The sequence below is a fragment of the Podarcis pityusensis genome (assembly GCF_964106645.2).
Source record: "Podarcis pityusensis genome assembly, chromosome: 6".
Taxonomy (NCBI): Eukaryota; Metazoa; Chordata; class Lepidosauria; order Squamata; family Lacertidae; genus Podarcis; species Podarcis pityusensis.
This window is the reverse complement of record NC_138030.1, coordinates 76,428,904-76,452,858: the sequence shown is the minus strand read 5'-3', so window position 1 is coordinate 76,452,858 and position 23,955 is coordinate 76,428,904. Positions and strand designations below refer to the sequence as shown.

Genomic DNA, 23,955 nt, shown 5'->3' with positions numbered 1-23,955 from the left:
TTGTTTTGACTCTTCTGCCATTGTTCCACCACAACAAAAAATACTGAATTTCCTCATTTATGGAAACAGGAACCATAGTCAGAGAAAACTGAGACAGAGAATATTATTGTTTATACCCCACTCATCTGACTGGGTTGCAATGAGCTGAGACCTAGAGAATCTGTACTACAGGACATCTTCCTATGTTTTGAAATATAAAGAAGACTGAGACTGGCCAATGCAAGAGTTGAACTGATGAGAAATTTAATTTTTATAAGTAAAAAACATTGAAAATGACGAAGTTGGGTTCTTAAGCTTGCAGTAGAAATTTGCAAATATTCCTTTGCTTTGCATTTTTTATTCTCACTCTGCTAGTTATGGGAAAGAGGAAAGCGCTTTTCTAGGCCGGCCCTACAAACACTAGGAATCCTACTCAGGGAAGTTCTCCCCATTCCACTAGCTATTGCCTTCAAACTTCTGAACAGATCTAAGAGCAGGGAAACCTTGCTTTTAATTTAAAAATAAATAAATTAAAAAGTAAGTTGAGATACAAGTGACAGCACTGTACCTACTCCTAATTTTTGCACACGTATGATACAGCTATAGGATCCACACCATAGCAGATGCTGCAAAGCTTGCCAAGTGCCTGTCCCAAGGTTTATCACTGCAAGAGCTTTTACTCTTCCTGTCACATGCAGAGAATTAGTCCCAAAGTGGGTCAAACTAGGAGGAACTATTGCATAGATATCCCATTAGTTACACTTGAGAAGGCTTCAATAGCTAACTTCCAAACTTGGGTTTGGCCTGGTGGGTCAAAGTCTGAGACCCTCTGACCTATAGCTTTAAGCAAATGAATAATTTACCCAGACGTCTGTGAAATCCATTGATTGCACATATGCGACTATAAGCCCGTGCACATCCTCTCACGCCCTTGATGTGTCATGAAGACATCATTCATCCATGCTATGGTTCCTGCCGAGGGAAGCTCTACAGAACATTTTTGGGACACCAGCGGGCTGGAAGGGAACCCATCCCATCTTAATGTATTTGGAATCGGTCCAAACCACATCCTTCAACACCCATGAACGTAATCTGCCGTGTGTAAGAGACACAAATTGCTGCAGTGATACTTTTCTGCAACCAAGCAGGACTTTTGTCTAACAGTCTGATCTGTTCATGATTACTTGGAATGAGTGGTGCTTACTCCCAAGTAAGTACACAGAGCTACAGCTGAAGGCCTATTTTTATGACTAGCTTCTTATCGAAGTTGTTTATTTCTATAAAAAGATTACCGGAAAGGAAGAGGTGAGATAACCAACAGACAGCCCAGAATGCGATTTAACTCTGAGCTCATGGAAAACAAGCAGACTTTGTGCATCAGTTGTAACTGCACTTCTTGTGCAACTTTAACACAAAACGAAGGGAGAATAAAAGTTAGTTACTTTAAAAAAACACCTGAGCACCCTCAGGATCTGACCGTGCTATTGTTTGACTGTCAACACTAATTCAGAAAGGGAGTTCAAATAACATATGGAACCTTTTTATCATTATTGGGCTATCTATCTATCTATCTATGAATTACACACACACACACACACACACACACACACAATACTATGAAATTTATATGTAAATGGTGAACATTCCCCTAAAATGCATGGTTTTTAATCTTTTTTCCTGGAGAATATTCATTCTCACACTTTTTTGGGGGGTAATCGAAAGTGCATTGCAAAATCTGAAGAAGTTTGTGCTCTGGCTTAATAGCTATGTACATATAAAAGTGGAACTGAATAATTTAAAATACTGACTGAAATAATTTTCTCCATCCCATGTTTCAGCAACATTCCCTAAGCCAATGTTTGTCTGCTTTCAGAACTCTGTTAATGACTACCACATATATATATATATATATATATATATATATATATATATATATATATTGTGATGGGACGATGAGCTGCTTGTGTGTAAAATCCTAGTCCCTCAGAGTTTGGTCAAGTTTGCAAACCTCTGTCTGTAACGGAGCCCCTTAAACATGGCTCCGTCAGTCGCTGGCAGATTCCGACAGTGGTTGCTTTCGGAATCGCTTCCAACATAAAAGCTCCTTAACGGAAACACGTCTTCTGGACTCTCTGCGTGACAGTTTCCGGCGAGGAGTGGGTGTCCCTACAGGAGGTCCTGAAACCTCCCCACTGTTTTCGCTGGAAGTGTCTCTGAGCCATCCCTCCAGCTCCCTTTCCCTCAGCTCAGCTCCTCTCCCCCTACTGGTTCCCTCTTCAGCTGCTGAGTCTCTCCCAACCTGTGTGAGCCCTTTCACTTCCCTTCCTTCCGATGGCAGTTCCCTGACATCCACCTCCCCTCCAGGGCCCCCTTCATCCCCTCTCGCCCCCTCCTCTACGGGCGGTGAGGAGGCAAAACCCCGGAATGAACTTCCTTCATCTTCCGATGTCCCGAACACTTCTCTCCACCTGTTGCGGTTCCTGGTCTCGAAGTACTCCTCCTCCTCAGAGTCCCCTTCAGGGATATACAGTGCCCCTTTGTAATACAAAGCTCCATTTCTTTCCTCGAAACCCCCTGGTTCCTCTCCCTCACCCCTAAGACCTCTGAGCTTATTCTGGGCGTATTCATCATTCTCTGTTTCCTCTACCAGTTCTCTTTGTCCCACCAATGCCGCCCCACACACCCAGCGGTCCTCTGGAATGACATGTCTCTCTTCGGGTGCTCCCTCCCCCTCCAAATATTCAGGTTTGCGTGAGAGAGCGTCCGCCCTAATGTTCTCTGGGCCTGGCACGTAACAAATCTCAAAGTTAAATTTGGAGAACTCCTGGGCCCATCTCACTTGCCGTTGGTTGAGCACTCGTGCCGTCCTCCAATACTCTAGGTTCTTGTGGTCAGTGCACACTTGCACCTTATGTTGTGCGCCAATTAGCAGGTGCCTCCATCTCCGGAACGCCTCATGAATGGCTAGTAGTTCTCGGTCATACACCGTGTAGTTCCTCTCGGATTTGTTCAGCTTTCGCGAAAAAAAGGCACACGGTCTCCACTCTGACTCCTCCTTCCCTGGCTGCAGAAGCACCGCCCCAATAGCTCTGTCTGATGCGTCAGTTTCCACTCTCATCGGTTTTTGTAAATCCACATGCAGGAGTTGTTGTTCCGAGGCAAGGCCCTTTTTAGTTCCTCAAATGCTCGCTCCGCCTCCTCAGTCCAAACGAACTTCTTCTTACTGCTGAGACAGTCCGTAATGGGCGCCGTCAGGTGGGCAAAGTTTCGGATGAACTTACGATAGAAGTTCCCAAATCCTAGGAACCTCTGCACATCCTTCCTTGTTTTGGGTGTTTTCCATTCCAGCACCGCCTGGACCTTGCCGGGATCCATGGCCAATCCCTTGTCTGACAGGCGATACCCCAGGAATTCCACCTCCTTGGTATGAAACTGACACTTCTCCAGTTTCACCCACAGCTGGTTGGCTTGCAGCCTGCTCAACACTTCTCTGACGTCTCTCACATGCTGCTCCTCATTCTCAGAATACACCAACACGTCGTCTAAGAAGGCCACACAATTCTTGTAAAGCAAAGGCCCCAGGACATGGTTCATAAACGATTGAAAGCACGCGGAGCCTCCTTGTAGGCCGAAGGGCATAACTAAATATTCAAATGCCCCCAAAGGGGTGAACATGGTGGTTTTCCATTCATCCCCCTTCCTTATTCGTATCAGGTTGTACGCCCCCCTTAGGTCCAGTTTAGTAAAAATCTTTCCCTTCCTGACCCTTGTCAAAATGTCGTCAATCCTGGGCATAGGGAAAGCCACTGGTTCTGACACTGCATTTAAGGCCCTGAAGTCACACACAAGCCTCGGCTTGTTCGTGTTTTTTTTATCCACGAAAAACACTGGGCTGCCCCCCACCGCCCTGGACTCTCTGATGAACCCTCTCTTCAGGTTCTTGTCAATGAACTCTCTTAGCTCCTGCATCTCTCTGTCTGACATGGCGTACAGCTTGCCTACAGGGAGCTGTGCCCCAGGGAGTAAATTGATTTGACAGTCAAAGGGTCTATGCGGGGGTAGTTGGTCAGCTTCCCTTTCGCTGAAGACGTCGCGGAGATCTGCGTATTGTCGTGGTACCTTCACGTTCTCCGTTACTTCAGTCCCTGCTAGGGTGGCTTGGGCCCCTGCCAAACCCTTTCCCTCTTTGCAGTGTTCTAAGCAATGTGCTGAACCAAAAGAAACCACTCTCTGATGCCAGCCCACCAGCGGATCATGTAACGCTAGCCAGCTCATCCCCAATATAATGGGAGCTCCTCCCAAGGTGGCCACATTAAACGCTATCAGTTCGGTGTGCCTTGCCACCTTCATTATCATTGGGACGGTCTGCAAGCTGACTTCTCCTCCCAACAGCTCCCTGCCATCGATCGTGGTCACCTGCAGGGGGTTGCTTAAAGGGATCGTCTGTATCTGGTGTTCAGCTGCAAACTCTTTGCTCATGAAATTGCAGGAGCTGCCTGAGTCCAACAGCGCCTTTATCTTTAGAGGGTGTCCGTTTGGCAGCTCTAGCGCCACTTCTATCACTAGGGCGGGTTTAGGAGGTTCTGGCGTGGGCACTTTCACTGCTCTTTGGCCTGGCTGCTGTGCCCCGACGGTGGCAGCCAGGCGTTGGCTTTTACTTGCTTCGGTATTTCTTCCTCTCTTCCCTCCACAGCTCCTACCATCCCTTGCCATTCCTTCCTCTGGGGGCAGACTCTGGCAAAGTGACCTGGCTGTTGGCAGAGATAGCATTTCCGGGCGCCTTTTCCCTCCTTCTTTCCCCCCTCACTGGGCTTTGAAACTGCGCGCGCGCGCGCTGTTCCGATTTCCATCGGCTCTGCCGGCGGGAAAGTTGGCTCTGGAATGTCTGGAATGCGGAACTCCTTCCAACGTTCCCCCTTCCCTTCCCGCCTCTCCAATGCTCTCGCCTCCTGGCGCGCTCCTATGGTCAGCGCTGATTTGGTCAGCTGGTCCATAGACTCCGCCCTGGGCGCCCGGGAAAGTTCGTCTTTCACAGCCGAAGAAAGCCCTTCTTCAAAGAGCATTTGAATGGGTTCCGCCGATAGATCCCACCCCAATTTATGGATCAACATGGTGAACTCAGTCCAGTACTCACGGACAGATCGGCTCCCCTGTTTGCAAGCCATTAACTGTCTGCGGACCACTCCCTGTTCAATATCGCTGGAAAACATCAGATCCATGGCGCGAAAGAACTTCATCGTGTCCTTTAGGACGTCACTATTCGCTGCCATCAGGGGTCTAACCCAGTCTCTCGCCCCCTTTTCAAGATGCCCAATCACGAAAGCCACTCGTGATTCCTCGTCAGGGAATTCATCAAACTGCAGATTGAGGGCATATTGCATCTCTGTCCGAAAGCCATGATAGTCTTTGGGCTCCCCCCCAAACTTCTGCACCAATCCTGGTACCTTTCTGACGAGCTGGGTGTCTTTCCCCTTTTTGTCTGCATCCTGAGCCCTCCTCTCCTCAAGCCTCGCCGTCTGCAGCGCTAGCTGGACCTCCAACACCCGGTACCTTTCTTCCAGGCTTGGACCCGCTCCAGCTCCTGCTTCTCCGGTTCCGGCTGGGTTGCTCATGATGCCTTCTCCTGCACAAGCTGCTCACGAAGACTGTCGGAATGCTGTGATGGGACGATGAGCTGCTTGTGTGTAAAATCCTAGTCCCTCAGAGTTTGGTCAAGTTTGCAAACCTCTGTCTGTAACGGAGCCCCTTAAACATGGCTCCGTCAGTCGCTGGCAGATTCCGACAGTGGTTGCTTTCGGAATCGCTTCCAACATAAAAGCTCCTTAACGGAAACACGTCTTCTGGACTCTCTGCGTGACAGTTTCCGGCGAGGAGTGGGTGTCCCTACAGGAGGTCCTGAAACCTCCCCACTGTTTTCGCTGGAAGTGTCTCTGAGCCATCCCTCCAGCTCCCTTTCCCTCAGCTCAGCTCCTCTCCCCCTACTGGTTCCCTCTTCAGCTGCTGAGTCTCTCCCAACCTGTGTGAGCCCTTTCACTTCCCTTCCTTCCGATGGCAGTTCCCTGACATATATATATATGAGAGAGCGCACACACAAGCCTATGACTGAGTGTATGCAAAACTAATTCAGAGTTGAAGTAAGTTGATGCTCTGTATCTCAAATACACAAATCACGAGAATGACAAGAATGCGTCACGCTCCACTTTCCATTATATTAAAATATGCAAACTCTCCCTGCAGTTAGAAAACTAGCACATAATGGAGATGTTTGCTATGAGCGGAAAAAAGCAGCTATCTGCAGTCGTTTAAACACATACCCCATGCCAGATGTTTCAATTGGAGAAACATTTACCGTATTTTTCGCCCTATAGGACGCACTTTTTCCCCTCCAAAATTGAAGGGGAAATCTGTGTGCGTCCTATGGGGCTTATACAGGCTTTCGCTGAAGCTTGGAGAGCGAGAGGGGTCCGTGCGCACCGACCCCTCTCGCTCTCCAGGCTTCAGGAAGCTATCATCAAGCCTGGTGAGCCCGCGGGAGTTTCCGCGGGGCTCCCTAGGCTGCGGATAGCAGCCTGCCGCGCGGGGCGCTCTGCTTCAGGGCACCCCGCGCGCCGGGCAAACATCCGCAGCGTGGGGAGCCCTGCGGGAGTTCCCGAAGGGCTCCCCACCTGCGGATAGCAGCCTGCCGCCCGGCGCGCAGGGTGCCCTGAAGCAGAGCGCCCCGCACGCCAGGCAGACACCCGCAGCGTGGGGAGCCCTGCGAGAGTTCCTGTGGGGCTCCCCACGCTGCGGATAGCAGCCTGCCGCCCGGCGCGCAGGGTGCCCTGAAGCAGAGTGCGCTGGGCAGACATCGGCCAACCCCACAAGCTCAGGGGACAGCAGGGAGGCGCAGCGCCGCCATCCCGCTGTTCCCCGACCTGGTTTGGGGGGGGGAAATAAAGGAAAAAAATTTTTCCTTTATCCCCCCCCCCCAAATAAATTAGGTGCGTCCTATGGGACGAAAAATACGGTAATAATGTTGTTGCAGCAGGTTCCAAGCGTGATGCAGTAACTTATCAGCCTGTAAGGCCTAGGACATTTTTTAAAGGCCTTTTACATGATGGCCTCACAACATACGAAAAATTACTCCCTTCTAGAATTGCACCTTCTAGTATTTTATTTATAGAAATAAAATATATCCCACAGTGGCTTAAAACAGGCAAGTAATTTGAAACCCTATAAAATATCAAAACTATACACTATTAATGTTCAGCAGAATTAAATCAGTATTTACATCAATTTCAATATGAGTTCAGTTCTGGCCATGGTCACTCTGATGGATGACCTTTACAGAGAGTAGGGCCAAGGGGAATGAGTGCAATCTTGCTCCTGCTTCTCAATCTTTCTGCAGCTTTCAATATCATTGACCAGAGGTTTTCAACCTTTTTGAGTCCATGGCTCCCTTGACCAACTACATTCTTTCTGTGCGGAAACATGCTCTGAGCCCCAGAAGCCCTTGCCTGTAGAGCCAGCAGCCCCTCACCCCTTTTTTAACACCCTCCCTTGCGGAGTGTTCCCTTAGCCTCCTCTCCTCTCTCCTTGGGAGTCCTCCGGGCGGCTACCAACCCAGTCTCTGAGCTGCCCCCACCCCAAAGAGAGGTGCCTCCTCCCTGGCTAGCACCAGAGGCTTCATTTGCCTGGGGAGCTTGTAGCCAGGGCTGCTGCAACGAACAGATGCACGCCTTTGGGAGGCAGAGACGCAATAGGGCATCGGAGAAGGAAAGAGGGCCAGGTCAGTGTTGCCTGTGGCACCCCTGACCGTCATTCAAGGCACCCCAGGGTGATACGGCTCACTGGTTGAAAACTGCTGCCATTGACCATGGTATCTTCCTGGACTGGCTCTGCAGGAAGGGAATTAGAGCGCTGTGTTACAGTGGCTCCAGTCCTGTCTACAGGACCAAGTCCAGAAAGCGTTAACTGGAGAGTGCTTTTTGACCCCCGGTCGAAATGTTATGTGGTGTGGCTGTGAACTACTCAATCCCCAGTGCTATCTATCTGTGGAACTGGCACTATTACAGATGCCTCATAACACCTGTTCCACACCTGTAAGTCAATCTTTTAGTGTGGCAGCATCTGCAACTTTGGAACCCCTTGCCTATTGACATCAGGCAGGTATCCTTCCTGTATTCTTTTTGGTGCCTGCTTAAAATGTTTTGTTTCAAGCAAGCCATCCCAGACATGTAGAAGCTTATGTGTGTTTTTAGCTACTGTTGTTTTTAATAATCTTTTGACTGCTTTCAAATAAACTGTTTTTATCAATAATTTTAATGTTTTATTTTAAATTTTTGTAAAGCCATCAAATGGCATATAAAGCTTGTTTATATAAACATATAAACAAAATGTATTTTTAAAAAGTATAAACATAAAAATAAAATGTTCCCTTTTCCTACATAGGTCAGTATTCGACTCTACTCAAAGTGCCCTGTTCCCAATGCAGTTTGTGGCACCAGGGATCAAATTGCAGATGCAAGACCATGAATACTGGAATATAATCAAAAGAAAATGAAAAAGCCCTTAGTGACAGTGCTGATTAATTACCAAGGTCACAAAGTGACCTTACCTACTTTCTTCTTGTTTGATACAAGCGCTCTAATTAGCTACCCCTTTTTTCTTTAGGAATCAAATCACCATAATACTGTGGAACAATGAACCAGAGAAGAGATACACTTGCAATTATTGGCATTTACTAATAAGATAATGAATTTTAGCCTTTTTTTTTTTACAGGGACTTGGAAGTAATTAAGTAATATTTCATACCTTTACATACTCCATAGCTGGGTCCATAGCATTCTGATCTCTGCAAAGGAGAAGTACACAATGAGTACAAAGGTTTTGTCTGATTTAGAACAAAATCAACATTTTATTTGCTTTTTGGATCAAGTGGCATGAATAATGCAACACACTACACACACAAGTTGAAAGCTTAGGAACCGTAGAGCATCTGTTTATTTATCTGCCATTGTTATAATTCACATACATCATGATCATGTTCATCTTATCGTATTCAAAGGCAGAATTAGAACCAGTTTACACAACCACTTTATAATGATTGTTTACAATTCATGCTCACCTTTTAGAGAGATGATTATATGAGGATGCCATGGCCAAATAGAAAAAAAATACTGAAGACTGCATGTCTCTCATTTATCTCTCTTTAAAAACCAGATGCAAGGAGATGTGAAACTACTCAAGTAAATGAACGCATACGTATCAAAGGCACACATCAGAAAAATACAGGACTGTACTGTGTTGTAATAATAAAGGGAAACCATCACAGAAGTAGTCTCTCTCACTTTGGGGAAGGGGCCATTTAAGTTGAATATATCCAAAAGGGCCTTTAAATGTGTCTGATGATCAAGCTCTTCCCCAAGTGAAATAGAAATCACAGTTTTGGCACACATTCAGTTTGTATTGTCAAAATGTCAACACATATTGAAAATAAACACACAAAAGTAACTGAAGCCCTTTCTATGGATTTCTTAACTCGAAATAAGAAACTCCTGAGATACACATGAGGTAGGCCTGGAAACGATGCAATAACGAATTCTATTTACAGGTAGGTAGCCGTGTTGGTCTGCCGTAGTCGAAACAAAATAAAAAAAAATTCCTTCCAGTAGCACCTTAGAGACCAACTAAGTTTGTTATTCATATGAGCTTTCGTATGCATGCACACTTCTTCAGAAATATAGAACGAATTCTATATTTGCTTTCAACTTACTGTGTTGACTATGGGTTTTATACAAAGCATGGGATGGTATTAGTTCTATTCAAACAAACAGTGAGCTATGCCAAAAGTTACAAATGAGATGTGGACTGTACCCATGGTCTTAATTCTTCAGAACCACAAGAACTAGAAATTAATTGTATACACAGGCTATCATTTTACTGCATTTTCTACCACACATTTTATCACATATCTGCACTTGGAAGAGCAATAAAATCATTCTTAACTCATGGCATTGAGATACAGATGATCAAGCTACTTCAAGGATAGGTTGTCCAAAGGAAGCTTGGCTTACTACAGTCATCCTGCCAAACAGTAACAAAAGTATTATAACACACCCTTCCAACGGCAACTCAGTGCGCCACACCACAACATCTTGTGTTGTGAAAGTTTCATTTGGATGTTCAAATTAATCTATTCTGGAGTAAAAATGAAGAGGGCCAGCTGTGAATGTGTTTGTTTGTCTAAGGCGGCAATGAAAGTAAATCCCACTGAAATCTGAGGGCCTTACTTTGCGGTAAACACATTTAGGACAGATTGTGCTGTATGACAAGCATCTTCTTAGAAGACGTCTGTTAAGTTGATCTTCTGCTTGTAACTTGATATCCAAGTTCAAAAAAAATTAATGGGCTGCAATTTACTTTCTCTGGAGCCAATTTGATAAGGAATTCTGTTTTCCAGTCTCTGCATTGTTTCAGAAAAGATTATTTTAAGCTCTCCAAAATCCAGAAGTCTATAAACTGAGGTCCAATATTCATGCTCATCTGAGTTAAACGACATGTGCACAGCTTCTGTCCTGGCTAGGATACAAAACTAAGGTAGCAGCAGAGTAGAGTAAGGTACCAGTTCAGAGTAGAATCGAAGACTGGACCAGATTAAATACAGATGTCTCCCATTTGCCCCATGTGTGGGCCCATACTGGGGAGCAAGAGCATGTTTTAGCTCCCTGTCCACCAGTGATGTAGGGGGGGGTGGAGGGGGCGATCCGCCCCAGGTGCCACTCTGGGAGGGGTGACAAGATGGCGCCTGCCTCCCCCCAGCTGTAGAGCGACCAAGGACGCCCACAGTCAGTATGAGTGCCTCTCGCACGGCAACCGTAAGGGATGCCAAACATGCGCAGTGCATACAGGCTGCACCGCCCCGGGAGCCGGAGAGGGTTCCTCCACCGCTGCTGTCCACCCAGTGCACCTGACCCATCTTTGTTGTTCCTGGATGTCACTGGATTGTATGCAAGTCTTATTCAAGAAAATAAAGAGAACCTACTGGATCAGGCCAATTACCCATCTAGTCCAGCATCCTGCCCTCGCAATGGCCAGCTGGATACCTGTGGGAAACCCATAAGCAAAACTTGAGCACAGGAGAGTTCTCTCCTCCTGCAGAACTGGTACAGTGGTATCTCAGTTTACGAACTTAATCCGTTCCGGAAGTCCGTTCTTAAACCGAAACTGTTCTTAAAGCGAGGCGCATTTTCCCTAATGAGACCTCCCACAGCCGGTGCCCTTCCACAGTTCGAATTCCGTTCTTAGACCGAGGTACAGTTCTCAAACCGGGACACTATTTCCGGTTTTGCGGAGTTTGTAAACCAAATTGTTCTTAAACCAGACTGTTCTTAAACCGAGGTACCACTGTATTCTGAAGCATTGCTACTTCAAACTTTGGAGGCAGAGCATGACCATCATGATGAGTAGCCATTGATGGTTTCATGGAGGATAAGGCTATCCTCCAATAAACTCCTTTAAGTTACTAATTTACAGTACCATTTATTGTTGCAATGTTTTAATGAAATGATTTCTTGTAACGAAGCTCTATTTTGAGCTGTCCCCTGACATTTTTCCCATTGAGAGGAATTCATGCATGTGTGTGTGTATCAGAATTGAAGATGGCCGAATCCACAAGGACGTGCTCTACAGGGAGATGGCTTCAGGCACCAGACCCTTTGGCAGACCAACTCTGCGTTACAAAGATGTCTGCGAATGTGACATGAGGGCTGGCAACGTCAACCCTGCCATGCAGGAAGCCCTTGAAGATGACCACAGTGCCTGGAGATGATCAGTCAGGTTGCGTATCCACAGCAGTGACCAGAGGAGGAATGACCACTGGGAGGAGCGCAGAGAGAAGAAATGCCATGGTGCATCTGCATCTGCACAACTGAATGCCTTCATCAGCCCCAGCTGCAAAGAAACATGTCTCTCCCATTCTGAAGCTCTACAGCTTCAGAAGACGCTGTAATCTTCCAACGGTTTGACCTCACAAAGGCACACTCCTCCATTGTCTCTCAGGACAGACAGAGGACAGATAGATGCCTACCTACCTACCTACCTACCTACCTATATAAGCCAGGCTTCCTCAAACTCGGCCCTCCAGATGTTTTTGGCCTACAACTCCCATTATCCCTAGGTAGCAGGATGATGGGAATTGTAGTCTCCAAACATCTGGAAGGCCAAGTTTAGGAAGCCTGATAATAAGCTTTTTCATATTGACTTGCCATCTATCTCCCCACCCCACAAACCAAACACAGCTGGCTACAGGCTTGCATATGTATGTGAAAACATTCCCAGAGCAGTGCCTCTTAAGGTTATCAGCTACAATTCCCCCCAATTTATTTCTCTGCAAGCAACATATTAAAGAGACCAATAAAGAAAACAAACCGCCACTGTTACAGTCTCTTACCACCAATTCTAATTAGCCATGTTTATGGGGTCACCGGAGATAAATCAACAGGATTACAACTGTGCTCAAACACAGCTGCTCATTGAGACCTTGAGTATCAGTTGCAGTTGAAAGCTTGTTTCGCTGCCTTAATAAGCCATCTTTCATCTGCCATTATAAAAAGTTCCTAGTTGAAAGGGATCTTAACTTTCTGTAAGAACCCACCTACATCACTACCTCCCTGGGGTTTCTTTAGCTGTTTGCTTACAGGCTGCTTTCTACTTGCATATATGATGAAATCAAGTAAGCCGTGGGGCTCACACAAGTGTAGAGTTTGCACTGTATGTTTGGCTTCCCAGTCATCAGATAAGTCTTATTTCCATGTCAACAAAAGAGCATTTGATGTAGAGAGTAGCTCATTAGCATTGGAAAGGAAAAGATGTTTTGTTCTTTAGAAGATAAGAGAACAATTATAACAAAAAGCAGCTTCTCAATTGAAGAATAGCATCAATTTAGGAACTATTTGGGGTGACATCACAGACACTCAGAAACTGCACACTAGAGGCAAAACAACCCAATGCTGCTTGCCTTTAGAGCAGGGGTCAGCAAACTTTCAGCAGGGGGCCAGTCCACTGTCCCTCAGATCTTGTGGGGGTGGGCTGGACTATATTTTTTTTTGGGGGGGGACTGAATTCCTATGCCCCACAAATAATCCAGAGATGCATTTTAAATAAAAGGACACATTCTACTCATGTAAAAACACGCTGATTCCAGGACCGTCCGCGGGCCGGATTTAGAAGGCGACTGGGCTGGATGCGGCCCCTGGGCCTTAGTTTGCCTACCCATGCTTTAGAGTGCTAACCTTTTGGAGGCATCAACATTTCCCTCCAGTTTTAAGCATCTCTCTCTCACACACATACCTCTGACTTGCAAATCCTGCTACTAAGTGAGATATTTCTATTCAAAGCAGCAAAGACATTACTGTTAGTATGATAGCATACTGCAGTTGTGCTGGATCCAGAGAACAACTCAGTTGTAAGCCCTTTTTAGGGTGAAGTCTTGGTGTGGTGCTTCAGTGCTGGAAGAAGAGATATTCGCCTTCCATACATACAAAAATTGATTAACAATTTTCACTCCATGTCCCTATCTGAGTTGACAAAGTTTTGATGTGACTGCAAAAATGAAAAATACACACACACTAAAGTGAGCCTTTCTTGAGACATATGTCCCATAGATGGCAGCCCAGTTTATTTGTGTTCATAATTTATATTGTTAATGTACAAGATGAGAGCATTAATAAAATGAAATTAATGAAACAAATTTGGAAAACTACAATATCCTTTTATTGAATTTGCATGTAAAAAGGGAAAACCATTTTGCACCACCTTAAATGCATGGTAACCTATGGAAAACTGATCTTGGTTAAATGCAGTGCTTTTTTCTTTAAAAAATGTTTAAGGGTACTCTCGTTTTCCTACTCATATTGAAATACTGCTCCTCAATGAGGTCAAACTTAGATTCACAAAATGTTTAGGGGTATGCGTCCCCCTGCACGTCCCCCCAGAAAAAAGCACTGGTTAAATGTATTATTTTTACGTCCTTCTCAGGACCAATTGGAGATGACTGACCTGGTGACCTGTACAACTGTTCGGTCTGCTGTCAAGGTGCAGAATGTCAATGCACAGCTCCAAGAACCCTGCTCTCCCTTCTTACGGTTCTTTATCAACTTGAACCACACAACCATTCAAACAGAGAACTGTAAACAACTAGGGCACATAACCACCACGTGTCAGTGGAATTTCAGAACTCCTTAACTTCATCAGTATCATGCATAAAGAGTTACATAACATTACATATGCAAGTGGCTCATCACAAGACTGATCTAAGAAAAAAAAAATTGTCCTCTAAAACTTTGCATCAAGTAAATTGAGTTCACATTTCTACTGGTTACAATAATCAATAGCATTTTAGCACTGCATTTTGCACACGATATTTGAATACAGTCTTTGAACAGCATTTTCACACCAAAAATAAAAGCTAAAAAGCAGTTTCAAATAGCTCCACTTCTGTCATCTACCAAGCACTTCACAGCTGGACTCCAATTCATTATCAATGCTCATTCTGATGGCTCTTAGATGCATAAATCTCTTGAGATGAGAATGCATTCTTTGGCATTTTGGTATTTGTCAATTAAGTTAACCAACACGTACCACTCCTCGAGTACATGGCATGTGCTCATTTCACAAGTAAAGAGTTGTCCGTGTGTGTGTCAGTCACTAGTTCAGGAGATTTGAAACTGAGTAAGCGTGTAAGTGTAAAACAAATTTGAAAGGCTTCCCCTACCCAAATCACCAGAGCAAAATGTGAAAGCTAAGACACAGAGCATTGCAGTGAAGCTGGATCTCGGAAGCCTTTTTAAAACAGAAGAACCAAGTGGTTGGGGGACAACTATATTGTTCATTAAGTTCCTTAAAATACCATTCAAACCTGAACTGTGCAAACAGAACTCCTATAGAGCTTCAGTACAGCATTCGCTGCCAGCAGCTTCTGAACTTACTGCAGTTCTGGGGCAGGCCATTACAAATCGTTCCTTGGTGTCACTGTGCTTATTTTTCCCAAGCTCCCAGCATGCAGCTCTACTCCCCCTGTACACAATCTGCATGTCAGGGGTGGTGTGGGAAACAGCAGGTGTGGGGAACAGCAGGTGTTAGGATGTTTGCAGTTAAGGTGCAGAAGGACCTTGACTGGACTTACCGGTATATGGCCCGACTTGAGCATTTGCCAAACTATACCTGTATGTGCAACCAAGACTTCAGGAATACATTAGGATTCAAACGCCAAAGCAAATCCCAACAAGGTCAACAGGGTATCTTATCCATCTACCAAAGAAGAATGCTGGTATGTGAACTCTATATACCAACATTGCAACAGACCACACTGTGCTCATAGGAAACTGTTTGTGGCTTCCAGTTCTCTGAAAATTCACTTTTCTTTTCTTTTTAGCTCAAATGCAAAGAAGTGATCTCAAATGCCAAGAGGTCAGAATGGAAGTTATTCATGCCTGCAGGATCCAAGTCATCCTCTCCCTCAACCCCTCCCCATTTTGCTCCTCTTTTACAATCAGCAATGGACGTAGCGTTACCAAATGGTGCTGCAACAGTAATTTCCTGTATTTGCAGGGAGTGGGAATAAATGACCTTTGAGTTACCTTCCAACTCCAAGTTTCCAAGTCAGATGAGGCTTAGGGAAGCTTGGCATGAAGTCAAAGAGCCAGGAGACAAAGCCTACCAAGCAGTCTTCAGTCACCTAATGAGCCTGCCTTCTATTTTGTTGAGGTCCAAAGCAGTAGAACTCCCAGCTGATCTCAAAATAATTTCTACCATTCACTTGCAGCTGTGACAGAGCTTCCTAAGCCATAACAGCAATATAGCTGGTGCTTCAATTATCCATGTAGCTGATGGACATTTGCCAAGCAATGTGCACATCAGTGCTCTCAGAATTAAACAAGCCCTGTGTGTTTCAAATGCTTATACCCCCTCCTTTAACAAGCATGCTTGCTCCTTTTAAATAGCCATAAATCTTTCCAGGACAAAATTATTAACAAGTTTATGCCTCTGCATTCTTACAGCAGCCGTTCTTCGCTATGCACTTTTGAAATACTTTTAAATACTTGAGTAGCTGATACTGAATGATGACTTGACTGAGCATCATGAGATAAGAAAGGAATTTTTAAATAAAGTTAAAAAAAAATTGAAATCCGTATGCATAAGTTGCCTGAAGAGCACTGCGCATTCCAGAGACCTACTTGCATTTTTCTTCCCTGCTTCTCTCTCATTTTTAATGTCTTTGTAATGCGAGTTAAGTTCTGCTTTGCTTTACTTTCGCTCTAGAGTGCCAGTGTATATTTGCATTTAAAAATATGTATCATGATTTTGCAACCAGAGCATTCCTGCATTATAGCCAAATTGAATTTTTGCACTACACAATCAACTCTACAGGTTTCCTGTGAGAGTTACAGAGCCAAACAACAACAGTTGAAATCAGGACACTTGGTTTGGTCAAGCCTCCTCAGGAACGTGCTCAGAGGTAGATTTCAATAAAACTGTAATGTACACAAGTTATAATACTCTGCCATAGCTCACAAACCATATGTGCTCTAAGATATGCCAGTAACAAAAGCTTCTCTCAGGACTGATTTTACATTCTGCAGCCCGGGACACATCCCTGAACAGAACGTGCATGTCTGCTTCACGTGCTTGGATATGTATTTTACAGAGCATCAAAAAGGAAAACATATGAGAGCAACAATGAGGAAGCTATCATGTCCCCATTTCAAATATATTTTGGAAGGGACAAGTGTGTGCGTGTCTTATTTATTTATAATTTTATTGTTTATACCCTGCCCATTTGGCTGGGTTTCCCCATTCACTCCAGGCGGCTTACAGAATATATAAAACTTAATAAAGCATCAAACATTAAAAACTTCCCAATACAGGGCTGCCTTCAGGTGTCTTCTAAAAGTTGTATAGTTCTTTATCTCCTTGACATCTGAAGGGAGGGTGTTCCACAGGGAGGGTGCCCACTACCGATAAGGCATTTTACATTTACTATGTAAAATAATTTTATATACCACCCTTTTCCATAAAGGCCTCAGAGTGGTAATACAAAAATATATAAAAGGCATGTATCTGAGCACTGGCAGCAAAAGGGAGATTTGGCCCAATGTGTCAATAAAGACAACTCAAGGCAAACCTCTGCATCTCATTACAGGTAGGAAGCCGTGTTGGTCTGCCATAGTCTAAACAAACAAAAAAATTCCTTCCAGTAGCACCTTGGTCTCTAAGGTGCTACCGGAAGGATTTTTTTTGTTTCTCTGCATCTCAAACTTTCTAAAACTACAAGATTGCTTTGCTTATACTGATGGTGAAAGTGGAAAAGCATGTAGCACCAGCATAATGTTCACCATATAAGCTTGAAAATGCAAGATACTTGGGACTGTTCTTTATTACTTCATATATTTCTTTCTTTAAAGAGGAGACATGGCTAAAACAGTGACTCAAACAGTATTTTGTGTTGGCAGGCAAGGTTTTTTGGGGGGGGGGCATCCTAGGCGTTTGTGAATTAAATTTTAAGACACACTAAACTTAGGGCACACTATTGTGCCTAGGAAGAGTTTGGAATTATTATACTGGGTTAGGCAAAACCTATGCCTGCGCTCTTCCCAATTTCCAACTGCCAAGGCTGCATAAAACACCACTGTTTATGTACAAGCTAAACAGTCACCTGCATTTATAATAAATAACATGCTTAAACAGATACATTCTTGCTTGCTTGGGGACATAAGTGCAATCTTTACCCCACTATATCAACACACTAGATTGCTTACGTGAAAGGCCTGTGAAATCCAGCAGCAGAGCATTCTTCTTCTGATAGTATCTCTGCCTATTTGTACCATCCAGTAAAATAGCAAAAATTAGACAAGGCAATAAGTTCATAAACCAGCTCAAACAAGCAGCAACCTTCTGATAAGGTTGCTCTACAACAACAATAAGCCTCCTCCTTAGGGCATTTCTTTCCATGTGATCTCAATCAAGAAGACTCGCACAGCAGGGCCATGCACCCTCTGCACCACACAATTGTACTTCATGACAGCTCCTCCCAAAAACCGTTGACATGGTAGAGGACGGTCTGAAGAGGATATATCTAATGACATGTGTAGGCTCTATCTTACACATACAGCTCATGGAGACGGCTTACAATCCATTCAGCTGGATTTCCCCCTTTCAGATCTTCCCCTGACAGGTTGACAAGTGTGAGGGCGGGGGCACAGACAATAGCACACACAGGGTGAGCATGTGCTAATCTGCTGTCCCTACGCAACTGAGATCACATGGAGGGAAACACAGGGGTGGGTCTACTATGAAATTAATGAAGCTTAAGCTTCAGGGGCCCTAATCTAGGAGGAGCCCCAGAAGCGACTTTAGTCTACATTGCTTAAAAATTTGGGGTCTGGTAGACCCAATTTGAGTCACACTTGGATGTTTACAAAATGTGTCTGAACTCAATCAAAGTTTATGTATGTAAGTTGACATTCAACAACAAAAAACTTCCATATATTTACTGTTAACATTGTGAATTCTAGTATCTGGACTGCCTGTTCTTCAAGCCCTTTTCAAAGCCAAATTATAAAGTTCAGGGAGAAATAGTACCTCACTTATAATAGCAAGCCATTCTTTCTTCTTTACAGTGCAGTAAATGTAACACCGTATTTTAAAAGATGTATTATCACAGATTTATAGAACTATTGTCCAAATAGGTCTCTAGAAGTCATCCAATTCCCACACCCTTCTCTCTCTCCAACATTCATCATCTGAAGTCTATCCACCTGCATGGAAAATAGGATTAACACAAACCACTCAAGAGATGATTATACACAGCTACTTTATAAAAGCTTCCAGAGCTAAGGATTCCACAACCTTCCCTTGGTGACTCAATAGCTGTTGGGCTGTGGTAAGCAATATTACTGAGGAACACATCACCCACCACTGTCCCACATTATAGTACTTTGTGGCTTTTAAGGAAAAGTTGAATAATGAGTTCCATGGTGAACAGATACTTGGCATTAACAATCCAAGTACCAAGTTGAGCAAACTAAAACATTTTAGACTAAGAAAAGATACCTCGAAGTTTTTCGTCATTTGCAAAATTGAATAAAGATCCCCTCCATCGCTTTCATCTGAGTAGCTGGTAAAAATGTCAAAGGGAACCAGGTCTAGAACAGAGCTCTGCAGTACTCAGTTTGAAACCACCCTTCAGTTTGATGGGGAACCATTGGTGATCCCCGAGTATAGTTTTCCAACCAACTTTGCTGAAATCAAGGTAAATTACATCCACCACATTTCCATAATCAACTACACTACTAACCCAAAGAGAGGCAGGGGTATCAGGCAGAAATTACACTCAACAAATCCATGCTAGGCTTTCTGCTAATCACTGCATTGTTATGAAGATGCTTACAACAAAATGCTTATTGGGACTTCATGTTCTAGCACAGTGGTTCCCAATTAGATAATTACTGAGGACCCCCTATTTTTCAAAAGCCAAGCCACAGCCCCCCTACTTTTGAAAATTTTGATAACTCTATGGTAGTTAGCTCTGCAAAGCATTTTTTTTAAACAAAATGTGGGGTAGCAAAGGATTTTAGGTATACTTAAAAAAAACACAGACCATAAAATTCGTGATATTACCATGCAAAAATGAGAAAAAATTAGTTGGGGGAGAGGCAAGGGATGGGGCCCCGGACCCCCTGGGTGTGTTCCGCAGATCCCCAGGGGTCCCTGGACCCCTAATTGGGAACCACTGTTCTAGCATCTTCCTTGGTAATGAAGTCAGATTGACCAGCCTGTAATCTGCTGAATTCTCCCTTTTCTTTTTTTTTAAAAAAGATTGGTCATCAGCCTGTTTCCTGTCCAGTTCAAAGTATAACGTAGGGAGGCACACATCCCTCTGTATATCAGATTACTACCCCTAGAGTTTCCATGGTTCACTCTCTGTTCTAGAGAAGGGCCTAGATGAGCAGCAAACCATTCATAAAGTTGTTTGTTCTGTCTGAATGCTGCTTTCTGCAAACCCCACAAGATTATCTATACATTATCCCACAATGATACACACATCTGCATAAATATCCTCAAGCATGATAAAGCACAGCCTTAGAGTTTTTCCTCACAGTGACGGGTTGCAGCCTGGGCTGGGCCCAAGCCCTTGTGGAATGTACCCATCTTTTCCGACCTTGCCTAGACCTTGCTGTAGGGTGAAGTGATGACACACCTAACCTAGTCAGACTTCAGGTATTCAGAGACTGTACAACTCAGTTACAAAAGCTCTCAGGCGGCAGTCTTCAGCCTGTAGCATCTTAGCTCCTGGACAGTCCAAGAGCAGCTGCTGTAGCCAGTCACAGCAATAGGAGCAGCTGCTGCACAGCAGCTGAACCCCATGTGCTTCCAATGCCAGGTACGCCAGCGGTTTGCCAGGACTCAACTGCCTCCGTTGGTGCATGGCAAGGGAGAAAGTTTTGTGGATTGTGCCTTTTGCTGCTAAGTTTTGGAATAAATATTTGCAACATGGTGATGTCAATGAATTCTTCTAACTATGCTTTAGTCAGAATAGATCCACAGAAATTAATGGGTCTAAACTGGCCGCATCCATTCATTTCAATGGGTCTACTCAGAGTATGGGTCTACTCAATGGGTCTACTCAGGGCGCAGGTGGCGCTGTGGTCTAAACCACTGAGCCTAGGGCTTGCCAATCGGAAGGTCGGCGGTTTGAATCCCCACGATGGGGTGAGCTCCCGTTGTTCGGTCCCAGCTCCTGCAAACCTAGCAGTTCGAAAGAACATCAAGTGCAAGTAGATAAATAGGTACCGCTCTGGCGGGAAGGTAAACGGCATTTCCATGCGCTGCTCTGGTTTTGCCAGAAGCGGCTTAGTCATGCTGGCCACATGACCTGGAAAAACTGCGGGCAAACATCGGCTCCCTCGGCCAGTAAAGCAAGATGAACGCCACAACCCCAGAGTCATTCATGACTGGACTTAACTGTCAGAGGTCCTTTACCTTTACTTTTTTTACTCAGAGTATAACTAACATTGCACACAACCCAGTCTTTTTATGCCAACTTCACTTTCCTGTCCCCCAACGCACAGAGACCTAGCAGTATCTCTAATGAGACAGAGCTCCCAATGTGTCAAATCAAAACTAAAGATGTTTAACCAAACAAGACATGCTGTTGCAAACGGAGGCCAAAACAGACAAAGAAGCAATTTATGTGACAGATGCCTGCTGCTTTTGTTTGAGAGATGAAAGACGGCCACATCTGCTAGTCTTTTTTTTTTTAAAGGCTAAAAATCATTTCCCTTGTTAACCGCAATGCATAAGAACGAACAACTGGGCACTGCAAAAGGAGCACATTGCTACAGTTACTGCTGGGTGAGCATCAAATGTAATATTGGTTCCTCTCAGGGCTATGCATAGAGGGGAAAAAGAGAGCCAATAGATATGGTCGTTTTAGGCATGGGCAGGGTAAGCAAGATGGTTTACTTTTATTCTGCCACTGTGCCTGCTACTCACTTTAAAAAAAAAAGTTCAAGTTATTTACATATGAATGGCTGCTATAAGCAAGCAAATAAAGCAACATCTGTAAAAGGACAGCATATTTACTTATGATGAGCATAAACAAATATGTGTTCACCTATGCATTGCAATATTTTAAGCATCACTAGAAATACCAATAAACTTAGGTAGCACCCACAGCAGGTTTAAAATGTAACATGATTTACCTGTGGTGGAAGTTCTCACTCTTGTGGTTTTTCTGGAAATACTCCCCTATAACACCTTGCATCAAAGGTTCTTGGGGTCGATGTGCTTTGGAGTAAGGCGAAGTCCCCATGTGGCTAAAAACATCACAGGGTCCAACAGGAATGGTCCCTTTTTTCTTCCTCGGAAGGGTGCCATGAATGGAAACATCTTGACAGGTATGGGAGCGATGGTCTGCCAGAGATGGTTTGCTGCTCAAAAGGTCCATAGAAGATGCCAGCGAGAACTCATGGCTCATCTGCATATTTCTTGGGAGACTTGCAAATTTCCCAGCTGCTATCATTCTTAATTCTAGAAAACAAAAGTTGTGCATGACGGAAGTTAAAGAAACACCAAAGCTAACTTCTTGGATCACGGTAGGCTAAATCATGGATCACTTGTTTCTATTCAAGTTGCTCATGTATATTAGATGCATAAAGGAAAAAAGAAAGCGTATATCCCTACAATTAAGGGTTGGCAACTGAGAGCTCTGAAAGCAAGAAAGGCTGCCACAAATATACCCAGTTTTAGATTCTAGTGTCCTGGCTTTCACCACAGTAGCTACTGTGACTTCCAAGTCAACATTGCACTGGCAAGACTTTGAAAAAATTTAGATGGAAGAGTGTAGTTGGAATAGGAACAGCATGGGTAGCTGCTGATAGCTATCAGGGATGAGTGAGCGGTTATTTATAAAGGTAACTGAAAATTCTGTAAAACAAGAGGAAAATCTGCAATAGTAGTGTCGATGGCTACTATTGCTCTGATACCCAATGCAAGAGCAGCTCAGCTCACCAAATTGCAATTGTATACTGGTCTCATCCACTGGCACAATATCTCACACACTGCTTTGCCAGTACAGTGGTTTATAGGGTTGGCTCAATATGCATGACAAGACCCACGGCTGGTGACTCAAAACATACACGTGATTGTTCGGAAGGATTTCTGGAGGTTAGGCTGTTATTACCGACAACATTTATCTTTCTAATTGTTTTTTAACCCCCAAGTTTTTAAGCAGGTCAAACATCAGCCAAGAATCATTAACTACAGCTAAGCTGTCAGAAAAGACTGATATTGTACAGACTATCCTCAATTTAAGAGATTAAAAATCTAAGCTCAGCAAGGGGTGCCATTTGAAAAAAATATCTTTAGTGCTGCAAGAAAGCAGCTTGAGAAGCAAAGGTACGCTCATGTATCTAAATGCCTGCCAACAAAAAATGCACACACATGCTTGGATCTTGAGTTCCTGTGAGCAAAACTCTGCTCATGGGACGTTCCCTCCAGCGTAAGCGGGGGAGGCAATTTTCAGATTCTCTATCCCCTTGAAAATCTGTAGGGGCCCTTCCAGAACAATGAAGTGGGAATGCAAGGAAAGGAGGAACTGGCAAAAAGAGTGTCCCTGTCGTCTACCTGTAGGAGTCTATGGTGGATCAAAAGACCTTTGACAAATGGAATGAGACTTTCTCAAAAACCTGCAGCCAAGGAATTGCAGTCTTACAATAGATATAAATAGGGTCCACAAGTAAGCAAGGACATAACAGAGGTGTCAGTTGCAAGCATCCAAATGCCAACACAAATCAAAACATCTGAGTGAAATGAATGGAGGGCAGGGATAGTTGTGGACCACATCAAAAGAAATACAGTGGTGCCCCGCAAGACGAATGCCTCGCAAGACGGAAAACTCGCTAGACGAAAGGGTTTTCCATTTTTCGATGCACTTCGCAAGACGAATTTCCCTATGGGCTTGCTTCGCAAGACGAAAACGTCTTGCAAGTTTGTTTCCTTTTTCGTAAAACCGTTAATACCCAGGGTGCATTGCTGGAAGAGGTGCAGTTGCAACTTGACTTCGAGGAGCAACACATTGCACGCGGTGTGGTAGCCTTTTCTGAGGTTTTTGAGGACTTTGCTGATTTTTGAAGCTTTTCCAAAACTTCTTTTGCAGCTGTTTGGTAAGTTAAACTTTTAAAACTTTTTGGGGTTTTTTTTTGGATTTTGGGTTGGGGTGTTTGGAATTCAAGGACTTGGTGTTGGGGAGAGGTTTGCAAGAATCTGGGAGCTTGTGTGGTTTTTTCCTGCATTTTTATGATTTTCTGTGACCATTGGGCCATGTTTTTTTTCAAAAAAAAAAACCTGGGTTTGAATTTCTGTGTGGTGGGTGGCTGGGGGGACAGTTGAGGAGGGGTTTGCAACAGTTGGGGAGGGGTTTGCAACAGTTGGGGAGGG

The 23,955-nt window shown here is 44.3% G+C and overlaps 1 protein-coding gene across 6 annotated transcripts in view; it reads right to left on the bottom strand.

Moving 5' to 3' along the window:
- BCAR3 (BCAR3 adaptor protein, NSP family member) overlaps positions 1–23,955 on the bottom strand; it is a 114,181-nt gene that overhangs the window by 44,845 nt on the left and 45,381 nt on the right. For all 6 annotated transcript variants that reach the window (XM_081010869.1, XM_081010868.1, XM_081010872.1 and 3 more), the window contains 2 exons: positions 21,720–22,047; positions 8,773–8,812 (listed from right to left, as the gene is read on the bottom strand). In XM_081010869.1, coding sequence (XP_080866995.1) covers positions 8,773–8,812; positions 21,720–22,047 — 368 coding nt within the window. The remainder of the gene's footprint in view (positions 1–8,772; positions 8,813–21,719; positions 22,048–23,955) is intronic.